Below are 22,257 nucleotides of genomic sequence, written 5' to 3' on the forward strand. Positions count from 1 at the left end.
ACCATGAAAGTTTCAGATGAAATGATGATACTGAAGTCCCAAAAGATTTGTGGTTCGATTGGTTAGCATATCTCCGAAGATGAAGATGTTGCATCTGCATAACATTCATTAAAACGCACTCCTAATAGCAATTTAATGCCTTGCATGAGAGGTATTTACTGATCATCTTGAATTCCAAAAATAAGCTATTTTTGAAACACGTTTAACAGAAAAATGTATCCTTTTAATGGATAAACAGGACGTATGTAGTTTTTCTTTTACTGTGAGTATCGCTGGGTTACACTTGGGAGAGTATAATCGTAAAGCGGCTTTTTGGCTTCCATCCCATCCTCACCGGAGGATGCTTGAGTTAGCCGTGTGTGACTTTTAATTTGCTTTAACGAAAGTCAGAGCAGTAGCCAGAGATGGAGCCAGAGATGGAGCCAGAGATGGAGCCAGAATTGGAGTCACAGAAGGAGGAGGAGCTTTAGTCAGAGACGGAGCCGGAGTAAATGCAAAAGTCGGGGGTGCAGTTGATGGTTCCTCGGCTCTCACTGCAGGCCCCCTGATCATTGCCCATTTATGCTGTTAACTAACGGCCCAGACGACCATAAAATGCAGGTGCAAATGACAGAGATGGAAGGAGTTTTAACAAAACAGAGAAAGAGAAACTGAGAGGGCGTGGAAAAAAGGGCTTATGGTAAGGTTACTCGGAATTAGAGCCAGTCGTGGAGGAAGCAGCTCGACACACATTATGCCATCGCATAAAGTAGCAAAAGTTTTTGTATTTTTTTCAAGCCCTTTAACGTTTATTCCGCCTGCATTCCCCCGCTGACATTCATTTTCTCTATGTTTCTCTTTTCGTTTTCGTTTTCCTTTCTCCGTTTCTCTTTTCCCTTCTCCGTTTCTCTCCGCGAAGCAGATTAAAAATCAAGCACGCCATGCCCGGCGATACTGGCAACTACACCTGTGTGCCCACGGTGGCGAAAACCTCGAGCGTCTATGTGCACGTAATTATTGGTAAGAGTAAGGGCGGTGCATCCCCCCATCCCCCTAATCACCTAACCATATATGCATCTGTGTGCCTGTGATGTCAGAGAGTTTTGCATGTTTATGATGGGAAGTGGAAGTTGCCTGTTAGCGGCAATGCCGGAACATTCGCCATTTGTAATGCCAATTGCAGGATGAGACGGGTCGGAGCACTACAGTAATTGCATTGCAGCAAAGTCAGCAAGAAAATTTCTAGTTACACTCCGCAGAGCGCTACATATGCGAGCCCAGTCCGCATCCGTCAGAGTTAGTCAGAGTCAGTCAGAGTCTAAAGGCAGATCGTTTATTGAAATATAACTATTTTCATGAATTTTATCCAAATCGGATGATTATGTCGAAGGATATACAGGGAATACAGGGAATGTATATTTGCACAGACATAGTATATGTACTGCCACAGCATTTGAAAGGGTATGTTATGTAGAGGGATCGGTGCTCTGGAGCCATCTTGATGCATATTTTTCTTTGCGATTCTTCCGCCTGTTTGTATTTGTGCAGCAGCACGGAAATTATTTCTGCAGCTATAGCCATCGGAAAAGTTTGTAGCAAGTGCTCGGGCCAATAACATGTGATGCTCTCAGAGCGGGATGACGATGATGGCGCAAGAGGGAGGGTGGGGGGTCTGACGGATTTATTGGAGCAACTTGTGTGCTCAAGAGCTCATCGAAAACTGTAACAACTTGGGCAGCCTCATGTTGTTCTTTGGGGCAAACAGGAACTCCATGCATGCAAGCTGAAGTCTTTGGTTTCTTTCGGAGGATAAAGAAATACATATAAAGAGAAGGGCAGATCGTGTGTGTATGTGTGTGTGGCTCTGTCAGTGGTAATCAGCGGGCCGGAAGAGGAATCTTCTTTGTGTCTGGCTTATTGAATTACCAATTAACCGATGAACTAAAAAGGCTTTCCCTTTCAACTGTTCCCATGTGTCATTTTCTTTGTTTGTTTTTCGCGCAGGCGAACACCCGGCGGCTATGCAACATAACTCGAGCAGCAACAGCAACAGCTTTTACTGCGGCATCTGCTGTATGCTGCTTAGCATTGTTTCCTGCTGCCTGCAGCATTGGTACGAGTCCGGGAGTGGATATGTCTCAACAACGGCGATGGCAAGTACGGGTTCGGGGCTCAATTTCCCCCGGCGTGCAGTGCTGCAAACAAGAGGAACTGGAGTCACGAGAACAGCAGTATCGACAACGGCAGCAGTGGCAGCTGCTGCAACTGGCAACATGTTGCGAGCACGCCCGGCGGCGGCTCAGTGCATGAGATGAAGGAATAATCAACACGCCGGTGAGGCAAAACAGGAATCAGCAGAACACTAAAAAGGCAAACACACATACAAACACCACGCCCACATTCAAGGTGATTTAATTTTTTTTTTGGGCGCGGTAAGGTCTGCGATGGCTCATGAAAAAGTATTTATTAATGTCTAAGATGATGAGTGCACGTAGTTTAAAAAGAAAACGTATTATCCGATATGCGACGTTATAGCAACATGTGAATGGAAAGAAAAGGGAAGGGAGGGAAATGAAGCCAGAGGCTGGGAAACCCTAAGCCCTTCATCTGGCTCTGGAAAAACCTAACCATTTTCCGTGGATTATCAGAATCTAGTTCAATGTTTATAGAGAATAAACAAGAGACGATGTAATACAAAGTAAAGTTTTGTGCGATTCGTTATGATTTTACTTGCCAGTGATCGATAGCAACAATCGATAATTCGTATTCGACTATAGAATCAATACCGATTGACAGTAATAAGTATCGATATAAATGTCACATCATTAATTAGAGAAAAATCTATTTAAAATTTCTGAAAACCGATTATTTTTGTCTATTTTTGAGTACCGTTAATCAGCCACCGATATCCAATTATCGATGCCTGTTAATACTTTCAAAAATAATTTCCAAACATCTAAATGTGATTTGTTCTTACAATGATTGTAGTGAATTGATATCACACAGCCGGTAACCGTTTGCACTTGATAATCGACAACAATTATCGACTATAGATCATCGATTACCCACTACCGATCACTGCCAACAGATCATCGTTGGCACACCCATAGCTAAGTTTTCCAACACACTCTCATTACGAAATAAGACTTACTAGCTATAAATATGCTTCGAACACGAACCCGAACCCCAACCACAACCCCTCCGCGGAGCTCTTCCGTTGAACCTCCCCGCCTTCTATGGAACATCGAACTGCCAATAAACCCACACTGGACGCGTACACACAACTCTGTAGACCACACTGTCCGAAGTTGTTCGATTGAAATCTGCTGTAAATAATTGCCATTCAACAGAGTAGTTACTCAAGAGTACTTCAAAGCAGCACTCATCCGATTATTTCGTTTTCAAATAACGCTCCCGGTTGCTTTGCACATTTATCAGTTTTAGGTATTAGCTATGGATAAGTACGAGCATGTATTGTAAGTATGTATAGCCGGTAAGCCGATAAGCTAGTGGAGTGGAGAAACATTTCATTCATTCCACTCGTTCAGCACTCCAACATTATGGACAAAGCCTTGTTTATCACGGACCCAATTGTCGGAGAGACTCGTTTAATTGTATATAATTAGTTTTGGATAAAAAAAGAGATAGAAACAACAACAGAAACATTAAAAAATAAATATAAAATATGATACATAAATGCAATGGATAATTGTGTTTATCGATTGTTAATTGATACGAATACGATAACGAAGAGAATGGTTCGGTCAGGGGCAGTGTAAATAAATTGATTATTAGACAAAAACTGTAATTTTAATTAACTCTTAGCCACAAAGATACAAGTACGATTCGAATAGTCTATAAGCGGCACATCAGAGAAACCAAAATGTCAAAAACCACACACATAACTTAATTCTCCAGAGATAACCAGAGAATTCAGACAACAAACGAAACAAAGAGTTCATATAAGAGAAGACAGAGTTAGCTAAATTAAATATGGTTACAACATATTGTATATAGAATGAATGGATTTTGCATTATCAAAACTGGCATTGAACTTATCCAAAGATACGGACTCCACTCCCAAGGGTTCGTCCCCATAGATGCTTAGGCTAAGGTCTGTCCCCGAGTGCAAACAATAACGAAACCATAGCGACAAAATACGATATGTATTGCAACTATAAGTATATCTTCATCTATATATAAACCAGGTACTCTATATACCCGTACATACCGTATATGTGTGTTTGTGTGTGTATCTACACATTCATCTACAGATAATAATGTTTAACACAGCCACACAAAGACGAAATGAAATGATGAAATAAAATTATGATTTAGAAAATTTAATAAATTTTAGATCTTGTCTTTTTCTGGGTCTGACTGTCCTAATGGAGTTTTTAGCGACACGGCTTTAATCATTTAGTATTTCTCAGCGAGATAATCGAACCGGTTCATCTACTTAATCGTAGATTGGGAAATAACGCGTTCATTGACTCGAATTTGTTTAAATGTGTCTTAAATTTGACTAAATTATTCAAATCAATGCGATGGCTGGCAGTTGCCAGTTGACAAGATTCTGAAGATGTCCGTCAAAAATTTATTTAATTGCAATTTTTGCCCAGTCCAAATTAGGGGAGACATTTTTTTACCGTTCTTGCCATATGTATAAATAAACCCAGAGACGAGTGACCACATTTTAGTCCGTCTTAGGTCTAGATCTTAGAACATGTTGCAGCTTTTAATGGATCGAAGCTTCACACTGCTGCTGTTGCTGGGTCTTTTCGCCAGTCTAGAGGCAGGTGTGTGCTCTCCTCTGAACATTCTACCAGGTGGATAAGCCTCTCATTTTACAGCTCCATCTCCGTCGAACGAAGAAAGTAAGAGAAGCCAGCCGGAGAAGCTGGTTCGTGTCTACAGCATCAACGAGGAGCAGTATAAAAGAGTTCTCCAGCTGACCCAAGGAAATAATGTCATATCCGAGGGGAGACTAATCAACGGAGGCTTTGCCACGGTCAGTGACAGCCTTAGCTCCGGCTGGAACTCTCTGCTCCGTATCGTGGGGCTCACCACGCTGAGCAAGGCCGATGAGGCGACCAGGGTCGGTTTCGATGGCCAGCCCCTGTGCGTGATCAGAACGAGGGAGGACGCTCCCAGAGAGGAGGGGTCTCCCCGCAGCTCGGGCAAGGCCATTTCAGCCACCGATGCCGAGGAAGAGGAGGAGTCGGCTATCGACTGCATTGTAGTGCTCAAGAAGGGAACTGACTTTGAGTTGCCGACTCAGGATCCCTACCAGCTTTGGTACTCAGAGACAGCCTCACAATCGGCGGGTGCTCTTCCAGTGGAGCACATTGAGAAAGTGGAGGAACAAATGGAGTTGGATATAACTACCGAAGCCCCCCCGAAATCCAGGTCCAAGTCTAAGAAACAGAATATTAGCAGTGAATACACGACTGACAGCTCCGAAGATCAATCCGATGTACCCCGCCAATATGGGGCTGGTTATCCATCACCACCTCCACCACCACCGCAATACGGAGCCTATTCACCTTATGGTGGTTACCCATACAGCCCCTACAGCCCCCAGTCTTATGGTCCACAGACATATGCTCCCTATGCGCAGTCTTCTTATCCCCCACAGCTACCCTTTGGCCCACAGCAACCCTTTGGTCTACAACAACCATTCGGTGGGCAGTCACCGATCGGAAGTCCTTACTACCCTCAGCCGTACTATGGACAGCCCTCGCCCAATCCCTATTCTCCCTACTCCTACTTCGAGCAGCCCCAAGCCATAAATGATGTGGAGAAAGCGGAGGCCGAGCATGATCAGGACGAAGACGAGGACTCCTATGAAGTGGAAGATGACAACGAATACGGCTATGATAAAAAGTCTATGATCTATTATAAGAAAGTGGATGTTAATTAACTATTTTTAAATAAAATTGTTTACATTTAAACGGAAAAGTTATTCAATTGGTTTTGATAATTGTTTTGGGACTGCTGGGATTGAAAACTACTGAAAAATCTCCCAGCAACAGATTGGTTTTTTCACTAATTGAACAATCGACTATAACTATAACTGGGTTGGGAAAGTTATAAACAAGAACATTATCGTACCATCAACCAGACGAGTGAAACGATTCATGTTTTTTCCAAAATGCCCCAAGAGGCAATAAACAAAACGAGTATGGTTATGGCCATATTCTGGGAGAATTGGGTCAACGCATAAATTATGCAGATCCGCAATCAATTAGGGCGTTGCCTTAACTGTAGATGAGCATCTGTTCTGATGCACGTGTGATTTGAATGACAATGGCATTATGAAAGCCATCAACTTTTAAAATATATAAGCGAGGGAGCAGAGCTAGGCCAGCTTATTCGAGATCGCAATGAAGATCTTTCCGGTTCTGGCAGTGGTCGTGCTCTGCCTCGCAGCAGCACAGGCTGGTGAGTATCCCTAGAAAGAGCGCTCTTGACTTGCAGGTTTCCTTGAACGAAAATTTCTGTTGGCAGGTAGGAGTCGTCCACAGCTGGTGCGCCTCCATCAGGTGACGCGCTCCGAGTACAACGAGTTGCTCCGCCTTACCCAGGGCAAGGAGGTGGTCCCCGAGGGCCGGCTGCTCAGCAGCTCGATTGCTGGCATCAAGGGTTTGGCTGCTGGCGTCAAGGGCGGCTTTACAGTTGGCAATATCATTCCGGCGTTCTTCAGCTCCGGATCCAAGGAGGTGACCACCAAGAAAGGCCATCCCCTGTGCGTCATCTCCACCAAGAACGCGTACGACGATGAAGAAGATAGTCGCTCGATCAGTGTGGCGTACGAACCGAACAGTGATTCCAGCTCATCTTCGAGCGGCTCCAGTGGAAGCAGCAGTGGAGGAAGTGGGCACGGAAGTGGGCACGGCAGTGACAGTAGTAGTGACAGCCAAGACGAGGATGTAACCACTGTCAATTGCATTATAATTGTCAACGGCACCGACACCACTGTGAAGCCAAGCACTGGCGGTTCTGGAAGGCCACACACGCCACCGCCGTACCCTGGGGGATACCCATATTATCCCCCACCTTATGGATACCCCTCCCCCGGATACTATCCCCCTTACCCCTTTCCACCACCCCCACCACCACCCCCACCACCACCAAATCACAATCATCGTTCGTTCGATCGTTCGATCGAAGCGCCAGAGCACGTGAGCCGCTTGATCGATGCCTACAACGGCTACTACTATCATCCCAGGGAATTTACGCACAGCTACCGCAAGCGCTCTCGGGCCAGCCAAGAGGGTTCCTCTGCGTACCAGCCAGCCAGCTACCCGCAGCAGGAATACGCCTCCAACTACCCAAAGGTAGTCCGTAACTACGGCCTGACCCACCCGGCTCCCGTTTATGTGCGGACGCCACAGTTTGACCAAGAACAGTAGCGATACTGTAGCGATACCATAAGCTAAACAATCGAATAAAATATCTGAAACATATCGTAATAATAGAGAAGAAAAAATGTTTTATTGCGCACAGCTTTCTCACGATTTCATTGATTTAGGATAGAGACATCCCATTTCTTTTGGTACATTTTTTCGTTTCTTTAATAATGCTGCTTGACATGGCTTAAATTTATGATGATACCATCATGAGCAGATAAGTCATTTCGTTTTCCATTTAAAAATGACAATTGTCTGTTTGCTGGATAAACTATATATTTTCGTAAATTATTGAAAGTGTTGGAAAAAATGCGTATTATAGATGCCCTCCAAGATCTGATTCAAGAGGTGATTGATATCTTCAGCTATCTGTTCCGTACATATGGCTTCTGTAATGTTTTCTAACATATGTACATACTAGAGAGCGGCATTTAATCCAACTGAAACAGAAGCAACAGCCATTATAATTGTACTTGAAATTGAATGGCAGTATCGCTCGCATTTTGCTCGCAAGTGTGCCCATAGGCTGTTTTGCGTGAGTATGCGTGAGGGTTTGATCGAAAGTGTTACAAGGTCCTGCCACTAACAATGCAACAATGAGCAGAAAGAAACGTTGATCTAGGCATCAGAGAACACGGCCCAAACACGGCTTGTAAACAAGCAGCATTACACTTCCACCTCCCACGCACGCACACATGGTGAGGAGAGGAAACATACACACACACTCACACACAACTGGAAGTATTGAGAGACAACGACAATTGGAACTGTAACACATCGCTGCCTTTTGTAGAGCCTGCCTCTTCGGTGCTGCTGCTGCTCTCCACACTGTGGATGTAGATACTGATACAGAGACACACTAGCACACTAACACACATTCAGTGGCAAGGACAACGAACGCGCAGGCATAAAAGAGAATAAATTAAAGAACAACTCGAAATAACCGCGGGGCAATTTGCAGTGGTACAGTGGTGCATATGGGGCCTGAACGTGGGCGTTTGGTACGCCCCTTTGCTGTTAAGTGCAAGTGCATCGATGCCAAAACACACATGCGAATGGGACAGAAGTAGGTTCGCCTTTGGCCTCATTGCGTTTTTAGCCTGAGCCTCTCTGCCACACTGCCAGCCCCCCCCTAACCACTCCACTCTGCCACTCTCCACTGGCTGTGTTGTGTCTATGCACTGCAAAATAATTACTTTCATATCCTGCGGCAATTAAATTCATTTAGTTTGGCACCAATTTCCCTTTTACCCAGTGCAACGCCCAACGCCCACGGATCCCACGGAAAGGATGAGCGAGAAAGCACCACACTCTGATTAAGACATTCATTCCATGTCGCATTCAACGGCTTACGCTTGTGGCTGTTGAACCCAAGCCGAGTGCTTTCTCCCTGCCCCTGCCCCTGCCCCTGCCCCTGCACCTGCCACTCCCACTATGCCCCACGAAAACCCAAACCACCGTCCTACCCGTCTGACCAGGCAACTCTAAACTATGTCAACTGTTAACTTTTCCTTTTTATTTCAGTTATTTGTTGCGCTCGTTGTTGTTTCTGCAGCCGCTGGCATTCCGCTTCTATGGCCTGCATGTTTTTCAAGGACTCTACATAGTTTATCCAACAACATGAGGCACACGCGCACACACACACACACACACACACACGCCTCCGATATGGACACGAAAGAGAGCTTGTTGTAGTGGAAAGCAAGTGTAGGCCGTTTTGGACATGGCTGAGTTGAATGTAAGCAAATTGCTGGGGGCATTACGAGCACAAGTCTGTCTCAGACAGAACAAAAAAGTGCACCACTTAAATTGTTCTGTTATAGGAACGGATTATTGAGGGATGAATGAAAATCAATCCCCAAATGGTTATTCTCGAAGATCAATATTTAGGATTGAAAATTAAATTTCGGACAGTGGTGACAGTCAAAACTGATGCGAGATACATTTTTCGGATGCCAATGAAAGGTTTACTGAATGTAGTCATATATTGTTGGCATTGTTTTTCAGGCTTTGTGGTCAGCAAAATATTCACAAAATGCACAATATTTTCCGGGTAGCGGGCGATAATTAGCAAATCTATTTGTGCAATATTTTGCCTCCCAATCAAAACTACATTAAACACTTGAGCAGAGTTTTTGTCTTTGATTTTCTCAAGTATTCAATGCTCTGATGAAGATAAATTACATAGATCTTGAATAATTTTCCAGGGGGAAAAGTCAGACAAGCATTTAGAGCAGCCGAACACACACGTCATCAGCATCGGCGTCATCATCATCTTCATCATGTAAATGTCAATTTAACGGAATATTAATACACGCACTCACCCACACCCACAAACACACACACGCAAGCATACCCAATACATATGTCTCTGATATCAACGGAAGTGCGTACACGACTACACGCTTGAGTGCCATTTTGTTAAGGCGCAAAAATTGATAAGTGCCTTGTGGTTCTTGCGGTCCTGAGCGGCCCATTAGCCGAACCAAGCGGCATGGAAAGGGGGGTGCAGAGGCTGTTTCTGGGTGTATGTGTGTAGCATAATACAATTTACACAATAAGAGAGGCAGAGAGCACCAGCAGCCGATGCACGTCAATCAAAAATGGCGTCAAATAATCATTAACAAACCAACACTGCCAAAAAATATGTACCTATGAATTACAGAAAATCTTCTCTAACTAAAGAAGAAATCATGTCTTAAGTGTGAATGGACAAGAAAGCCCGTTTTCGATTGGAGAGAATCCATGTTATCTTGAAACAAACGGCTATCCCCAGCTCGGCGAACACCGATATGACCTTTTTGTTATGAGAATTTTCGTTCAGTGCAGCGAGAAGAACGTGATTTTAAATGGAGGAGGATTGGAAATGTATGTAGAGACGGAGTTGTTCTTGTGTTGGCTGTCATGTTTGTAGATGTCTGTCTCTGTAGCTCCTTTTGGCTTGTTGTTGGTTTAGTGGATAAACGAATGTGCGGTTTACGAAGCAACATCGGCAGCACCCATTTTGCATGGCTTAGGCTGCGAAAACTCCTGGAATAACTGATGAATGGTAAATGTCGAGAGGAGTTTTTCGAAATCCCTTTAAAAAGTGTATATTTTTCTCTTATTGTGCCATGAAGCAGGCTCTGGCATAGGCATTCAATAATCTGCTAATTGAATACCTGGCAATTTGACATCAATGGAAGTTTCGCCGTACCTGGGCCTTGTCCCCCATCGAACCATCCATCCAACCATCCATCTGTATCCTGAAATGTATGTTCACAACACTAACGAGCTGTGATTTTTCTTGCCATCAGCAGAGGCAGAGGCAGGGGAAGGGGACAAGGTAGAGAGTGCAAGTCAATGCGATTGGCGTCAATTAAGTGCCATAAGCGACACAACAAGCCGTCAGTTGGTCTGTCTGCTCCTCTGTCCCTCTGTTCGTCCGTGCCTCCATCCAGCATGGAGTTTAACGCTCTTGCTCTTTCTCCGACTTAGAGGGGGAAGCTTTTGACACACTTTTCCGTAGCAGCAACGGCAGCGGCACTAGATTGATTGGCGCCGCTCAATTGGTAACCTTTTTGGCCTGGTCTCGGCTTGGTTTACCGTTGACTTCATGTGCAGCATCGTTACACGCATCGCTGGGCCTCCTGCCACTCCTGCCAGCCACACCGGCCTCAGTCCCTTTTTTCTCCGACAAGCGATTAGAATAAATTGCAACATTCTGGAAAAACGACAGGCCCCAGCCTCAGTTCAGTTCAGTTGAGCACCAGGCCAGGCCTAGGATTGGGTTTGGGTTGGTTTGGGTTTGCAGATTGGTATTGAGCTCAACGTTATGCATTTGACACGAGTGCCGATTTCTGCTTCGATAATTTCCTCAATATCACAATCTGCGTGTAGCCTCTGTATCTCAAAACTTTTCGAGTATCGGTCGCTCTCTGTGTGCGTATGGCTGGCTGTGCTTGTGGTTGCGGACGGGTGAGTGTAATCAATTTTAGTGGCAACTCAAAGTTTTTCAATGCGCTGCCATTCAATTAAAAATTTGTGCTCAACTTTATTTTGCTGTTAAGTGGCAATCTACATGCATCCATCCAGCCATCCATCCATCCTCCTCTTCCCATCCATTCTCTTCCCCTTCAATATATATGTATAGATATATATATATATATATATATATGTATGTATTATATATTCGGTTTATTTCGTTCGTTGCATCGCGCACACATCTGTAAATACAACTATAAATGGCTTTGAAGAGTTTTTCCCATTTCGGTTGATTTTTATGCGTTTGTTTGGGTTGATTTATGTGCAGATGCCAGTCAAATTGATGAATTGCCTTTCAAAGACTATCAAATAAAATCAAGAGCAGAGGGAAATGTTTTTACTTTGCCTCTGTGCCTGGTTCAAAATGGAGTTTGGCTATAACTTCATCTACAAGTCAAAGGTAAATTGGGTCAAATTCCAAGAACAGGTTGAGGTGCTTATAATTCTTGCTAATTATAGTTACACCCGATCTATTAACTAAAGAGAAAGCAACTTAATTTCTAAGCGGAGATTCTCGATGCCGTTTTTCGGATTCTATTTTGATATGATACTCGTATATTTTCTCCCAAACTTATAATCTCCGCTTTCTTAATGGTACCTTGGTTTCTATTTAAATAATGCAATAATTTTAGATTAAAACTTAGAATTCTTCGAATTGCAGTATTTAAATAGAGTGTTCTTGTTGATTGTTTCGAATTGAAAAGGGGCGTAACGGCTCGTCTCATATGGCAATAATCCCTGTATTCGGTCTTTGCTGCCACTCGAGATATTCCATTGTTGTTTTATTATCTTTTTTTCTTTTATGCACACAAAATGGAGACTCTATGCAAAACTTAATCAAATATTGTTTAGTAATACACACACACACACACACAGGGATGCGACCCGACATAAGGTACTTAAAAAATGATATCAAGTCTGAAAAAGAACACCAAGAAATTGAAAAATAATAACAAAGAGTCACCTTGACAGCCGTTATTGTTGTCGGTCTTACTGCTTCTGCTTCTGGTGCTGCGTCTGCTGTTCTCTCTCTAATTTAATACGATGAGTTTTCCCCTCCTTCTTTGTATTTTTTTGTTTTTAATTTATCTACCAGCCTGCAGCACTTTCTGTTCAGCCCCTCCCCCCATCGTGCTACAGCACCTGTCCCGATCCAAATCCAGGGCACTGCCGTTGCCATTATTCAATCTGTTGGTATCATGCCTGTCATAGTTCCTGATGTTCATGATGTTCGCAAACTACCCTTTCAGAGAGTAGTGTGATATCTGTAGCAAGAAACTTGTTACAATTTCTTTCTAGCTCAGGATTTCAACTTCAGTTGTAAGGGGCACATCAGATATACACAAATACATATATAAAAATTAAATTAAATTACAAAAATTTACTAAGATAATCTTTTAAGTAAATCAAAGAAATTCACATTGAAAGGGTATCAAAAGGTGGCCTTAGCATCAGGCTTTTGCTGTTATCGCTGGGATTTTGTTTGTGTTTATGTTTAAATAAAACATTGTTGGGTGCCCACACACCCCACACTCCAGTGCAGAGACCCACTTTTCGGCATCACCCCCATCTGCTGGCAGAGTCAAGAGCAAGTCATGAGTAAATCTTATTATTTTATCCTTTGTTATTGCATTCTGGATGGCTTTTCCTGCCCAGGCTTAGAACCTCTCAGCTCTGGCCCCCTAGCACCCCCATGTTGCCGATGTTATCATAAATCTGCATGCTGCTGGGGCATGTTTCGACTGCTCGGGCAGTGATTTGAGCCGGAGTCGGGGCTCCGCTCCGTTCCGCTCCGCCTGCTGTCCCGCACAATGTCATATGTCGACTGCATCAATATTTGCATTTTGATTGAAACTTACAAGGAGGCAAAAGTCTGTCTGTCCCAATTTGCATATCCTTCCTTCTGCCAATGCCACTCCTATCCTAATCCCTGGCCAACATACGGCTTAAATGACTTTAAGATATTGGTGACAGTTTTGGGGCTGTCTTGTTAGCTATTTATGTCTAAATTGGCAAATGGAAAATGGCAATGGTAAAGGCCAAATACAGTTTTGCTGTTAATTTCACTTACAAGGCACATTAAATGCAGACACTGCAACAGGAGCAGCAGCAGCACCAGCAGCATCAAAAGCCCCCTACAGAAGCCAACAAAATTCTGTTTGTCCATAATCAGTGCAAAGTGCAGTTTCATTTGCAGTTGCAGCTAAATTCGACTTGGCTATTCGGGCTGCTGCTGCTGCTGCTGGATTCCGCCTCTGCCAAATTAGGTCAAAATGCGTTCAATTCCACATGAAATGTCAAAATAAACAAGTTAGCTAACGACCAACCAACAGCTTCCAAAGTTGGCTCTACTCGGAGATGAGCATCTGGCTGGTATTAAATTGTGCCGTGTGTCCATTTGTCTGAGAAAGCAGGCTTCTTCCAACTGCACTACCATTGTTTTTTTTTAGATTTGATAAATAGTACGTGGATATTTCTTAAAAAGAGGATGTTCTGCATACGGATTCTTCTCACTGGGTTTCTGATACCCAGTCTGCTGATTCTGCTAAATCATCTTTAGATGATGCTCATTACTTGGCTGCCTCTGTGTGAGAACTCCCATGCGAATGCTTCTTTGTGTAAGTATGATGCGGAGACACCCATACTACACTTTCGGATTCTGAGGGGCTTAGGTGGTTTCTGGTATTTCGTCTGCTGATTTTCCATCATCATCTTATGCCTACTGCATATTCAAAGATCTGAATTCAGGAGGGTGTTTTCCGTTGCATTTGAAATGCTCAATATACTTTAGTCATTATTTTGGTCAGCCCTGATCTATAGGAAATTACCGGAAGCATCTAAAGTCAAAGAGGGGCCGGTCTGAATCCAGTGGATCCACCCATGTGGCAGGTGTCTTGAAATTTTATTGGCACTTGCAAATGGCAAAGTTTCAAGTGCCACACGCAGACAGAGAGGAAGGGATGCATTGTAAGCCCAACAATAGAGCGATAATTTGGCTTAATTAAGCAAAGGCTGAGTACGGGACCTGTGAGTAAAGCCAAGTCGGCTGGTAGGAGGGGGAAAGGAGAGCCCTCCCTCCTACCTAAACAACAGCTGCATTTCATTATTATACAATTTTTCAATTACTATTAACTTGATGTGGACTCATTACAAGACTCGGTGACTTCCTCCACTCGTCCCCTCCGACGCACGACTGTTCCCTTTGGATGGTTTATCGTAATTAATTTTGCGGCTCTGGCTTGTCTACCCCTCTTTCGTCCTGTCGCTTTGTCGCTCTGTTCCTCTCTGGTTATCCTCTCCCTTTCGCTTGTTCGCTCCCTTAGGCAGACATTTCATTATGAAAATTGTTTATTAAAAAATAAATAGAATTAAACAATAAGCAAGAAGCAAATGGCCAGGACGCTGTCGCTGTCGCGCTGTCGTCGCTCATACTCGCTTCTCTCGGGGCTTTTCTCGGGCAAGTTTTTCCATCGGAATACTGGTAGAGAGTAGAGTCCCTGTAAGTTGCGCTTATCACGCAGAATAATCATAAAAAGTTATGCGCTCGCTAATTTGATTAATGGCATTTCCTTGGCCGCAATCCAAATTCATAATGACTCGCCCAGGCTAGGAAATTATTATTACTTCTAATTACAGCGGGACAACTTCATTAAGCCAGCCTCCAACCGCCATCCTTCGCTCTGATCCATTTGTTGGCCAACAAAAAATGAACAGAAACTTGGCTCAGCCGTAAAACAATCGCATCTGGCAATCAAATAACGTAAATTATAAAATCTAATTATTGTCTGGCAATGGCTTTTCAACAGCTGTAAAAAATCAAACTCAACTTTTCCCAGCCTTTGATTGTTCAAGCGTCCACCATCGCGTATACCTAACGCAATTAACCCAAAACATAGCCACATAGAAAATTGATGCAAATTTCTGTAAAAAACAATTAAAAACTACTTTTATACCCGGTACTCAAAGAGTATATCCCCCTCGATATTAAATGGTCTGCTAATAAATAGTATCTCAATTTTTAATCGAAATAACAGAGCAACTAAGGTTAAGCTCTTAAATACCCTTCTATGTTTCTGCTACCTTAAACAAGATCTATAATCCTAGGATGTATAACAAGGCCTAAGTTTATTTATTATTTCCTCGTTGAAGACCGTACCTACCTTATGCTCAATGATCATACGCTTTGTCAGAGCCCTTATTAATAGTTGGAGGACAAAGTACACACCAATTGCAAAGTGACTTTACATCAAAATACCTATGGTCCAAATATTCCCAATTAAATTCGGTTTCGTGGAAACAACACATAGATCCTTTGATGCATGAAATGAACTGAAGTTGATAGGATTTGCGTGGGGAAAACCTCTTAGGAGATGTTAATTATGATAGCTGCTATCCTAATTGAGTCCACCCTGTCTAAGCGAGGCGAGACTCCCCCGCCTTCCCGGAACTCAATCGGTGCAAAGTGGTGTGGCAAACAGTTCCTAAGTTTTATGTCATCTCCAGCGATTGGATCAGTAAATATTTGCATGCGAGCGAGGACAAAGCCGTGACAAGCAACATGTCCACACAATGATAGTCCATGCCTCATGACCCATTCCCCATTCCCCTTCATGTGTTACGAGGCAAATAACCAAAAGGGGGGGACTGATACAGAAGCACCACCACTGTGCTGACAAAAGCTGATTATTATGGCAATGACACGCATATTGGTCACGTTAGCACGGCATGGCCAGTGTCCAAATGGGTCGTGGCATGCACTTTATAAGCAGCCCGTTTCACCTCCAGTCGCAGTGGCAGTCCCAGGCCCAGAGCCAGTGCCAGTTCCAGTCCGACTCCCAGACCCGTTAATAACTGAAACGTGCCTCAAATTGGCCGTTCAGCATTAGCGCCCCGATATTTCTGGCTCTATTTGCCTGCTGATTCCGACAGTCTGCGACTATCACTGCGATTCTGACTGCGACTGGGTCCGCAGGAGATGGCAGAGTGGTGGAAGGGGGGGATGTGGAAATGGCATGCAAACAGGAAACTCCATTTGGCGGTACCATACCATTCTTTTTGCTCCATTGGTTGCGTGCAAATTTCTAGTCCCAAGTCTTGGGCTCCACTCACGTTTCCCCACTTATTACGCAGGCCTGGGGCTTTGCATGACTCGCCCTGATTCCGTTCCTAACTCCGCCTTAAAATGTTCCCCGACTGTTCCTTCGACTGCCGCTAATTGCATGCATGACTGTTGTATCAATACCATCGATCTCATCTCAGTGGGATAGTTTTCTCTAGCCCAGGGCGATGGCGATGTCTGATGATGCTGATGGATGCGCTGGAGAGGCCCCAGTGGAGCACAAAATAGCTCCAGGCATAAACCCCAAAGCTAGCAGGGGGACAAGCAGAACCAGCGACTGCAAAATTGCATAATTAATCATGCGCGCATAAAAATGTCAACTGAGGGGGGGTGGGTTATCTTGTGGGATGCAAGAAACGCGGCAACATGTTGCTGCTATCCTCCCGTGCTCTCTCCAATTCACTGCTCCAGCAACAGCATCAGCAGGAGCAGCAGTTGCAACAGTTGCAAGAAACAGATAGAGGGAGATAGAGATAGAGGGGGAGGGGGAGGGGGAGAGAGACAGACAGAGAGAGAAGTTTGGATCTGCCACATCCCTATCCCTGCCACCTCTCCTGTGGAGCAGCAGTGCAACGTCGAACATTTACAAACGAATCAAATTTGCATCAGAATTTCATTTATCTTGTTTTGCTACTTTTGTGTGGATTTTCAACTCACAGACAGGGAGTGGTAGAAGGAGAAACGGGAAGAGAGTGAAAAAGAGATAGAGGGGAGAGATAGGGGAAAAAGGGAAAGATAACCGAGGGTCAGAGAAATGGCATAATAGTGAAATTGCATTTGGCCAGTTTGTAAAATCAGAAATAACTAGTAAAATAGTTCTGGGCGAACAGACGGTGGGGAGAATTTATCGAACCTTTCTTTAGAGTAGATCGCTATGCAACATGTGTTCTCTAACTGAAACCCACAACGGAGGCATAGCTCTGCACTGGAGTGAACCTCTCCGCTGCAGCCTTCGATCTGCCCATCGTCTTCCCCTCTTCTGCCAATCTTGCCAATCCCACCTTTTTCTCGTTTATTAATGCCAACTTCCAAAAAACCGCCAGAAGCTATGCAAGGAAAAAACACATAATAAATTGAGGGAGACAGTGTCCAGAAAGGACTTTAATGAAATAAAACATTGTACTCTGTGCAACCGTGGTCTTTTTTGTGGCTCTCGGAATCTTTGTGTGTGTGCAACAAAGTTAATAACCGTTTTATGAGTCTATTAAAAAGGGATAATCGCCGGGTTCAGGATGATGTCTAGGCTGTCCTGCCCTGTGTATGGCACTTATGTAAATGTTTCCCCCAAAAACACAGCCTGAAACGAAACCAGAAAAAAAAACTCCCATCATCAACTGTGGATGAGAGGAGGGGCAGTAAACTATGGCCAAAACTCTAATCGCTTGCCGCTGCCTACACATACACACTTGTGTGTATATAGGGTGGGGCTCGTATATTATTCATCCCAGCCGACCTTTACGCTGCCCCCAGCCTCAGTCCCCTTCTATACACCTCAAATAAATAAACAAGTTCAGGGGTCAAAGCCTGGAGGAAAGGGCAACTTAAAAATTGTTTTTTATTTGCCGGCCCTCTCTTTTTAATGACTGTACACAGTGCGTAAATCAAACCGCTTGTGAAAGGGGCCAAAAATTATGTAGATTAAGCATCCAACAACCAAACCACATAAAAAAGGGTTCCACTATACAGTATATATGTACATACATATGTGTATCTATATCTACGAGTATGTAAGAGCATGTGCCTGTGCGGGATAGATATTATTTATGGTGATATGTGCCCGACAAGCTGGCAGCATAATAAATTATGAAAATGCCACAAAATCTACAGAGTTTTCGTGCGCATTTTGTGTTTATTTTTATTTATTTTTTTTTGGCCAGTTACAGGTGGAGCTTGTTGTGGCTTAGGCCATTACATCCTCCTATCCTCATCCATTATCCCTCTGCTAAGTGGGCAGAAATCAATAGTCCTTTCAGGCAGAGCCATACAGCCACCAAGGGGGGATTGATTTAATTAATTGTGTTGCTAATAAATAGTTCTCTAAACGTGGCCAGGAGCAGCGGTCGCGGTTAATAGTGGGCCTTTTAAGTGCATGTGCAACATGCGGTATGTGTGGCATGCATGGAAAACTTCGCCAGCGGGAAACTTCTTAAATCTAATGCATACGAAGGCAACTTCCTTTTTCCGTTGGGCATAAATAATAGCAAAAGCGGTTGTCCTGCGCTTTACACTGAAAGAAAATACTCAAGAAATGGAGGAATAATTAAAATCACTATTTTTCCACTTCCCCAACATATTTCGGGAGACTAAAAGAATACATAGCTTACCGTACTATGCCCAAACATAGAGGCATTCTTCCGAGTGTAATTTCATCCTTCCTGAACCACAGGCAATTGAGCAACACTCATACGCAGCGTACGCCCCAAACTTCGCAGCAGCTGCCACTAAATATTAAACACATATATATTATAAGCCATATCTTTGTGGCTCTGCATCTCCATATGCACATTCCGGGCCCTGTTTTGGCCAAGAGAGCGGAGAACGCGAGACCAGTAACCAAACGGGGGCCGGCCCAGACACTTCCGGCATCAGCACCAACAGCAACAGCAATAGCAAACACTGAGCCAAGTTAGCAGCCACTTGGCTTGTGCCAGCGAAGAGTACCACAAAGAATGGCTCTATTCACCCACATATATGCGCATATGATGGTGTTTATCTGCTCCTGTTGGACCACAACATATGCTGATATGAAAAATATTACTTCCGGCATTTCATTTTGGGTTCTTCATGCCTAAGCCGCAGAAGCAAAACTTCCCTTGCCCCAGCCAGAGCCAGAGCTACTTGATTCCAGGAAATAAGGACTTGGGGCAGCTTTCATTAAAAGCCAAAGCGAACGCCTGCTAATACAGGAGACATGCGGCTTGAACCCCTACAACCTCAAGGCATTTACTTATCAGGGAATTACCTGCTCCAAAATCTGGACCTGGAGCTGAAACATTGGTCTAAGCTGGAAAATGCGTAATTAACAACTGTTCGACACTGTCCTGTCCGATGTCCATTTCCCATTTACCATTCCCCTGCTTCCCAGACAGACTTTCTGCGTCAGAATGCGGCTAGACGGCATAAATCTGGCCAGTTGCAGGGGTAACAGCTGCAGCCGCAGCAGCAGAGTCCTTCCCAACTACTCACTTGGCAAATTACCGTATGTGCCTTGTTGATGTTTGCCCTGGCCAAAGCCACAACCAAAGCCAGCCCCAGGACTAGGCCTGGGCCAAATACTGCAGTTGGCAATCGTAATGTGACTAAAAGAAGCTAACTGGAACTACGAGCATTCTTCAAAATGGCTAGGAATCCATAAAGTGAGTGAAGAGAATCCTAATTCTGCCTTCCTTCCTGCCATCCTGCCACAACCATTCAATCAACAAATTTAATAGCCATGTCCACGTCCAATGTTAAAATTCCTTTTGCATCTCGATATTTATTAAATGTTTAGGATGAATATCGAGTGGAAATCATTTTGTGCAACGGATTAAATCATATTTTTGTGAGTTATCAATTTGGATGTTTAGAAATGCATAAAGTTGGCGAATATTCGGGGGGTGTCTGTTTGATTTGGGGCCCTCTCTGTGGTTGTTGTCCCCACTTTGCGGCAGCCAATTAAATAAGCAACATTCAGATGTATAGATGCACACAAATACCCACAATGACAATGTTGCACGCACTAAACTGCTAATTGACATGTAAGCGCAACGATTGCCTATCAACAGCGACAGCAAATGTATAAAATAGCAACAATTTCAACCATAACGACAACATCGAGCAAGCAATAACTATTAAACATAGATATCGACAATGGGAAAATTCAATTGTTGTGCAAATTGATTTCAAATGTCACATAAACGTCAAACTTTTGCACTGCATGGCTACTTTTTCCCCCATCGATCTCTGCACCGCTGGGTATCTACGAGTATCTATCTACCGCTCTGGCCAACCACACAACCTCACATCCAGCGTCCCTTTTTTCCTTCTCTGCTTTGGCCACACACTAACAAGCTCTTGACTTTTGGCTATACTCGGAGTTAGATAAATGGTGCGACTGGATGCGAGGCGAGAGCATGAATTTAGGTGAGAACCAATCAATAATCACGTTCGCTTTGGGTATCCGCTTCCTCGCCCATCTACGGCTCTCTTCTGGCTACTGGCTCCTGGCTCCTGGCAAAGATGAAAAATGACGGATGTCAGGCAGGGAGCAGTAGCAGCGCCAAAGAGGGGAGTACCAAGTGTGCCGGAGAAGGAAGATGACTTTGATTTACTTGACGGCGAGCTGGCCAGTATCGACAGTTTGACACAAATCACAGCTGAGAGGCATTTTAAATGTCAGCCTATGGCAAGAGTGAAAGTTTGCCCCAGTTTTCGGAGAGCTGGTCCTAAACCAAAAGCCACACTCTGCGGCAGGTAGCAGAGACCCAGGCAGGAGCGAACAGATTTTTGTAGCACACTTTTTGAGGCAGGACAAACTTTCACTTCGAATAACATTCGGGCTTATGCTGGCCAGTGCACACACTCGTGGCACCACGAAGGACCATCTGAAGTCAAGTCTAATGTGTTGGCCGTCTACCTACTGGGAATACACAAAAGCCGCCTCAGTCGCCAGGCGCATTTAATCGTTATTAACGGGAACTTTTTGCGCACACGTGTGTGAAAAAATAATAATAAATATGTGTACATTGGGAGAGAATTATGGGAGAAAGGCATAAAGCAAAGTCCAAATTGAAACAGAATCGGGGCGGCACCGCAGATGAGCGGATTCACGTGCCGTAGATTTTCCGTCGCGCAACTCCGCCCCAGTCTCAGTGACAGTTGGCCGGAATTCAGGCAGCTGGGAGCTGGGACCTGGGACCGAGATTCCGCTTTGTTTTGTTTGTGATGATATCTTGGAAGATGGCTAAGCAGCAATTGGCTTTCATTAGGCCTGCTGGATGCTGACAGGATTTGTCAGACATTTGTCAAATTCGGAGCGCATCAAACTTTTCTCTGTTTTATATTCTTTTCCTTTCTTTTGTTTGAATTTTTGGGCTTTTGTCAAAGAAAATCCAAATTCGCGATATATCAAAGGTGCACTTACACATCCACTCATACATACACATACAAGGACGCATATCCATACATATATGTATACAGGTGAATGGATGCATACGTATAAGTGTGGCCCAAGTATTATTCCGAATGCAAGCCGGTCATGACAATGGCCAGCATCCAAGACACAGTGGTTCACAGTCATGTAAAAAGAGTGGATTACTAATATAATTAACTATTTTCTGATATTTTGACACTTGCCTCACTGTGCAGGGATTTGTGGTTGACTTTAGTTGGCTTTTCTCTCACTGCGAGTATCTGTGTGTTGCGCGCGAGTGTGTGTGAGCCATGGCGACAACTTCATCACTCAATGGCCGCGGTCGCTGCTTGTGCTGACAGATACAAATTATGATTGATTGGGGACAAATTTGCCCGCTCTCTCCAGCGCACTCTCTCTTTCTCTTCCTGCTTTTCTCTCTGAAATCTGGACTTTCCTTTAAGGCAGCATTGCTCCCGCTTTGGCCAATAAATTCGCATTAGCATTAAGTTGCATAAATATATCATAGGGAAATCTGTTGGAATTTATTGCTAGTGTTTTAAATAAATTTAGATCGTCACTTCATAAATAACTCCCTCAGTCCGGCGTTATTT

At 44.0% G+C, this 22,257-nt stretch overlaps 3 protein-coding genes across 4 annotated transcripts in view; all 3 read left to right on the plus strand.

Moving 5' to 3' along the window:
* The window catches only part of LOC117185766 (zwei Ig domain protein zig-8), a 47,856-nt gene extending 43,540 nt beyond the window's left edge, over window positions 1–4,316 (plus strand). Inside the window, exons 7-8 of one of the 2 annotated variants that reach the window (XM_033391568.1) lie at window positions 899–999; window positions 1,984–4,316. In XM_033391568.1, the coding sequence (XP_033247459.1) occupies window positions 899–999; window positions 1,984–2,294 (412 nt within the window). In that variant the 3' untranslated portion in view covers window positions 2,295–4,316. The remainder of the gene's footprint in view (window positions 1–898; window positions 1,000–1,983) is intronic. The other variant, XM_033391569.1, reaches the window with a different exon arrangement.
* Window positions 4,317–4,629: 313 nt separating this feature from the next.
* Window positions 4,630–5,912, plus strand: LOC117188455 (histone-lysine N-methyltransferase SETD1A-like). Its single transcript, XM_033392358.1, has 2 exons — window positions 4,630–4,778; window positions 4,833–5,912. The coding sequence occupies exons 1-2, from the start codon at window positions 4,706–4,708 to the stop codon at window positions 5,900–5,902; spliced, it is 1,143 nt and encodes a 380-aa protein (XP_033248249.1). The 5' UTR covers window positions 4,630–4,705; the 3' UTR covers window positions 5,903–5,912.
* Window positions 5,913–6,365: 453 nt separating this feature from the next.
* LOC108158007 (ras-associated and pleckstrin homology domains-containing protein 1) lies at window positions 6,366–7,394 on the plus strand. Its single transcript, XM_017290150.1, has 2 exons — window positions 6,366–6,427; window positions 6,494–7,394. The coding sequence occupies exons 1-2, from the start codon at window positions 6,366–6,368 to the stop codon at window positions 7,392–7,394; spliced, it is 963 nt and encodes a 320-aa protein (XP_017145639.1).
* Window positions 7,395–22,257: the final 14,863 nt, after the last annotated feature.

This window comes from Drosophila miranda, chromosome 3, assembly GCF_003369915.1.
Source record: "Drosophila miranda strain MSH22 chromosome 3, D.miranda_PacBio2.1, whole genome shotgun sequence".
Classification (NCBI taxonomy): Eukaryota; Metazoa; Arthropoda; class Insecta; order Diptera; family Drosophilidae; genus Drosophila; species Drosophila miranda.

What these genes read in the sequence shown, in the direction of transcription:
- LOC117188455 (XM_033392358.1), top strand. Translation starts at nt 4,706, where the DNA reads ATGTTGCAGCTTTTAATGGATCGAAGCTTCACACTGCTGCTGTTGCTG. An exon ending in TTTCGCCAGTCTAGAGGCAG is followed by an intron (nt 4,779 to 4,832) that starts GTGTGTGCTCTC and finishes CTCATTTTACAG; the next exon opens with CTCCATCTCCGTCGAACGAA.
- LOC108158007 (XM_017290150.1), top strand. Translation starts at nt 6,366, where the DNA reads ATGAAGATCTTTCCGGTTCTGGCAGTGGTCGTGCTCTGCCTCGCAGCA. An exon ending in GCAGCAGCACAGGCTGGTGA is followed by an intron (nt 6,428 to 6,493) that starts GTATCCCTAGAA and finishes GTTGGCAGGTAG; the next exon opens with GAGTCGTCCACAGCTGGTGC.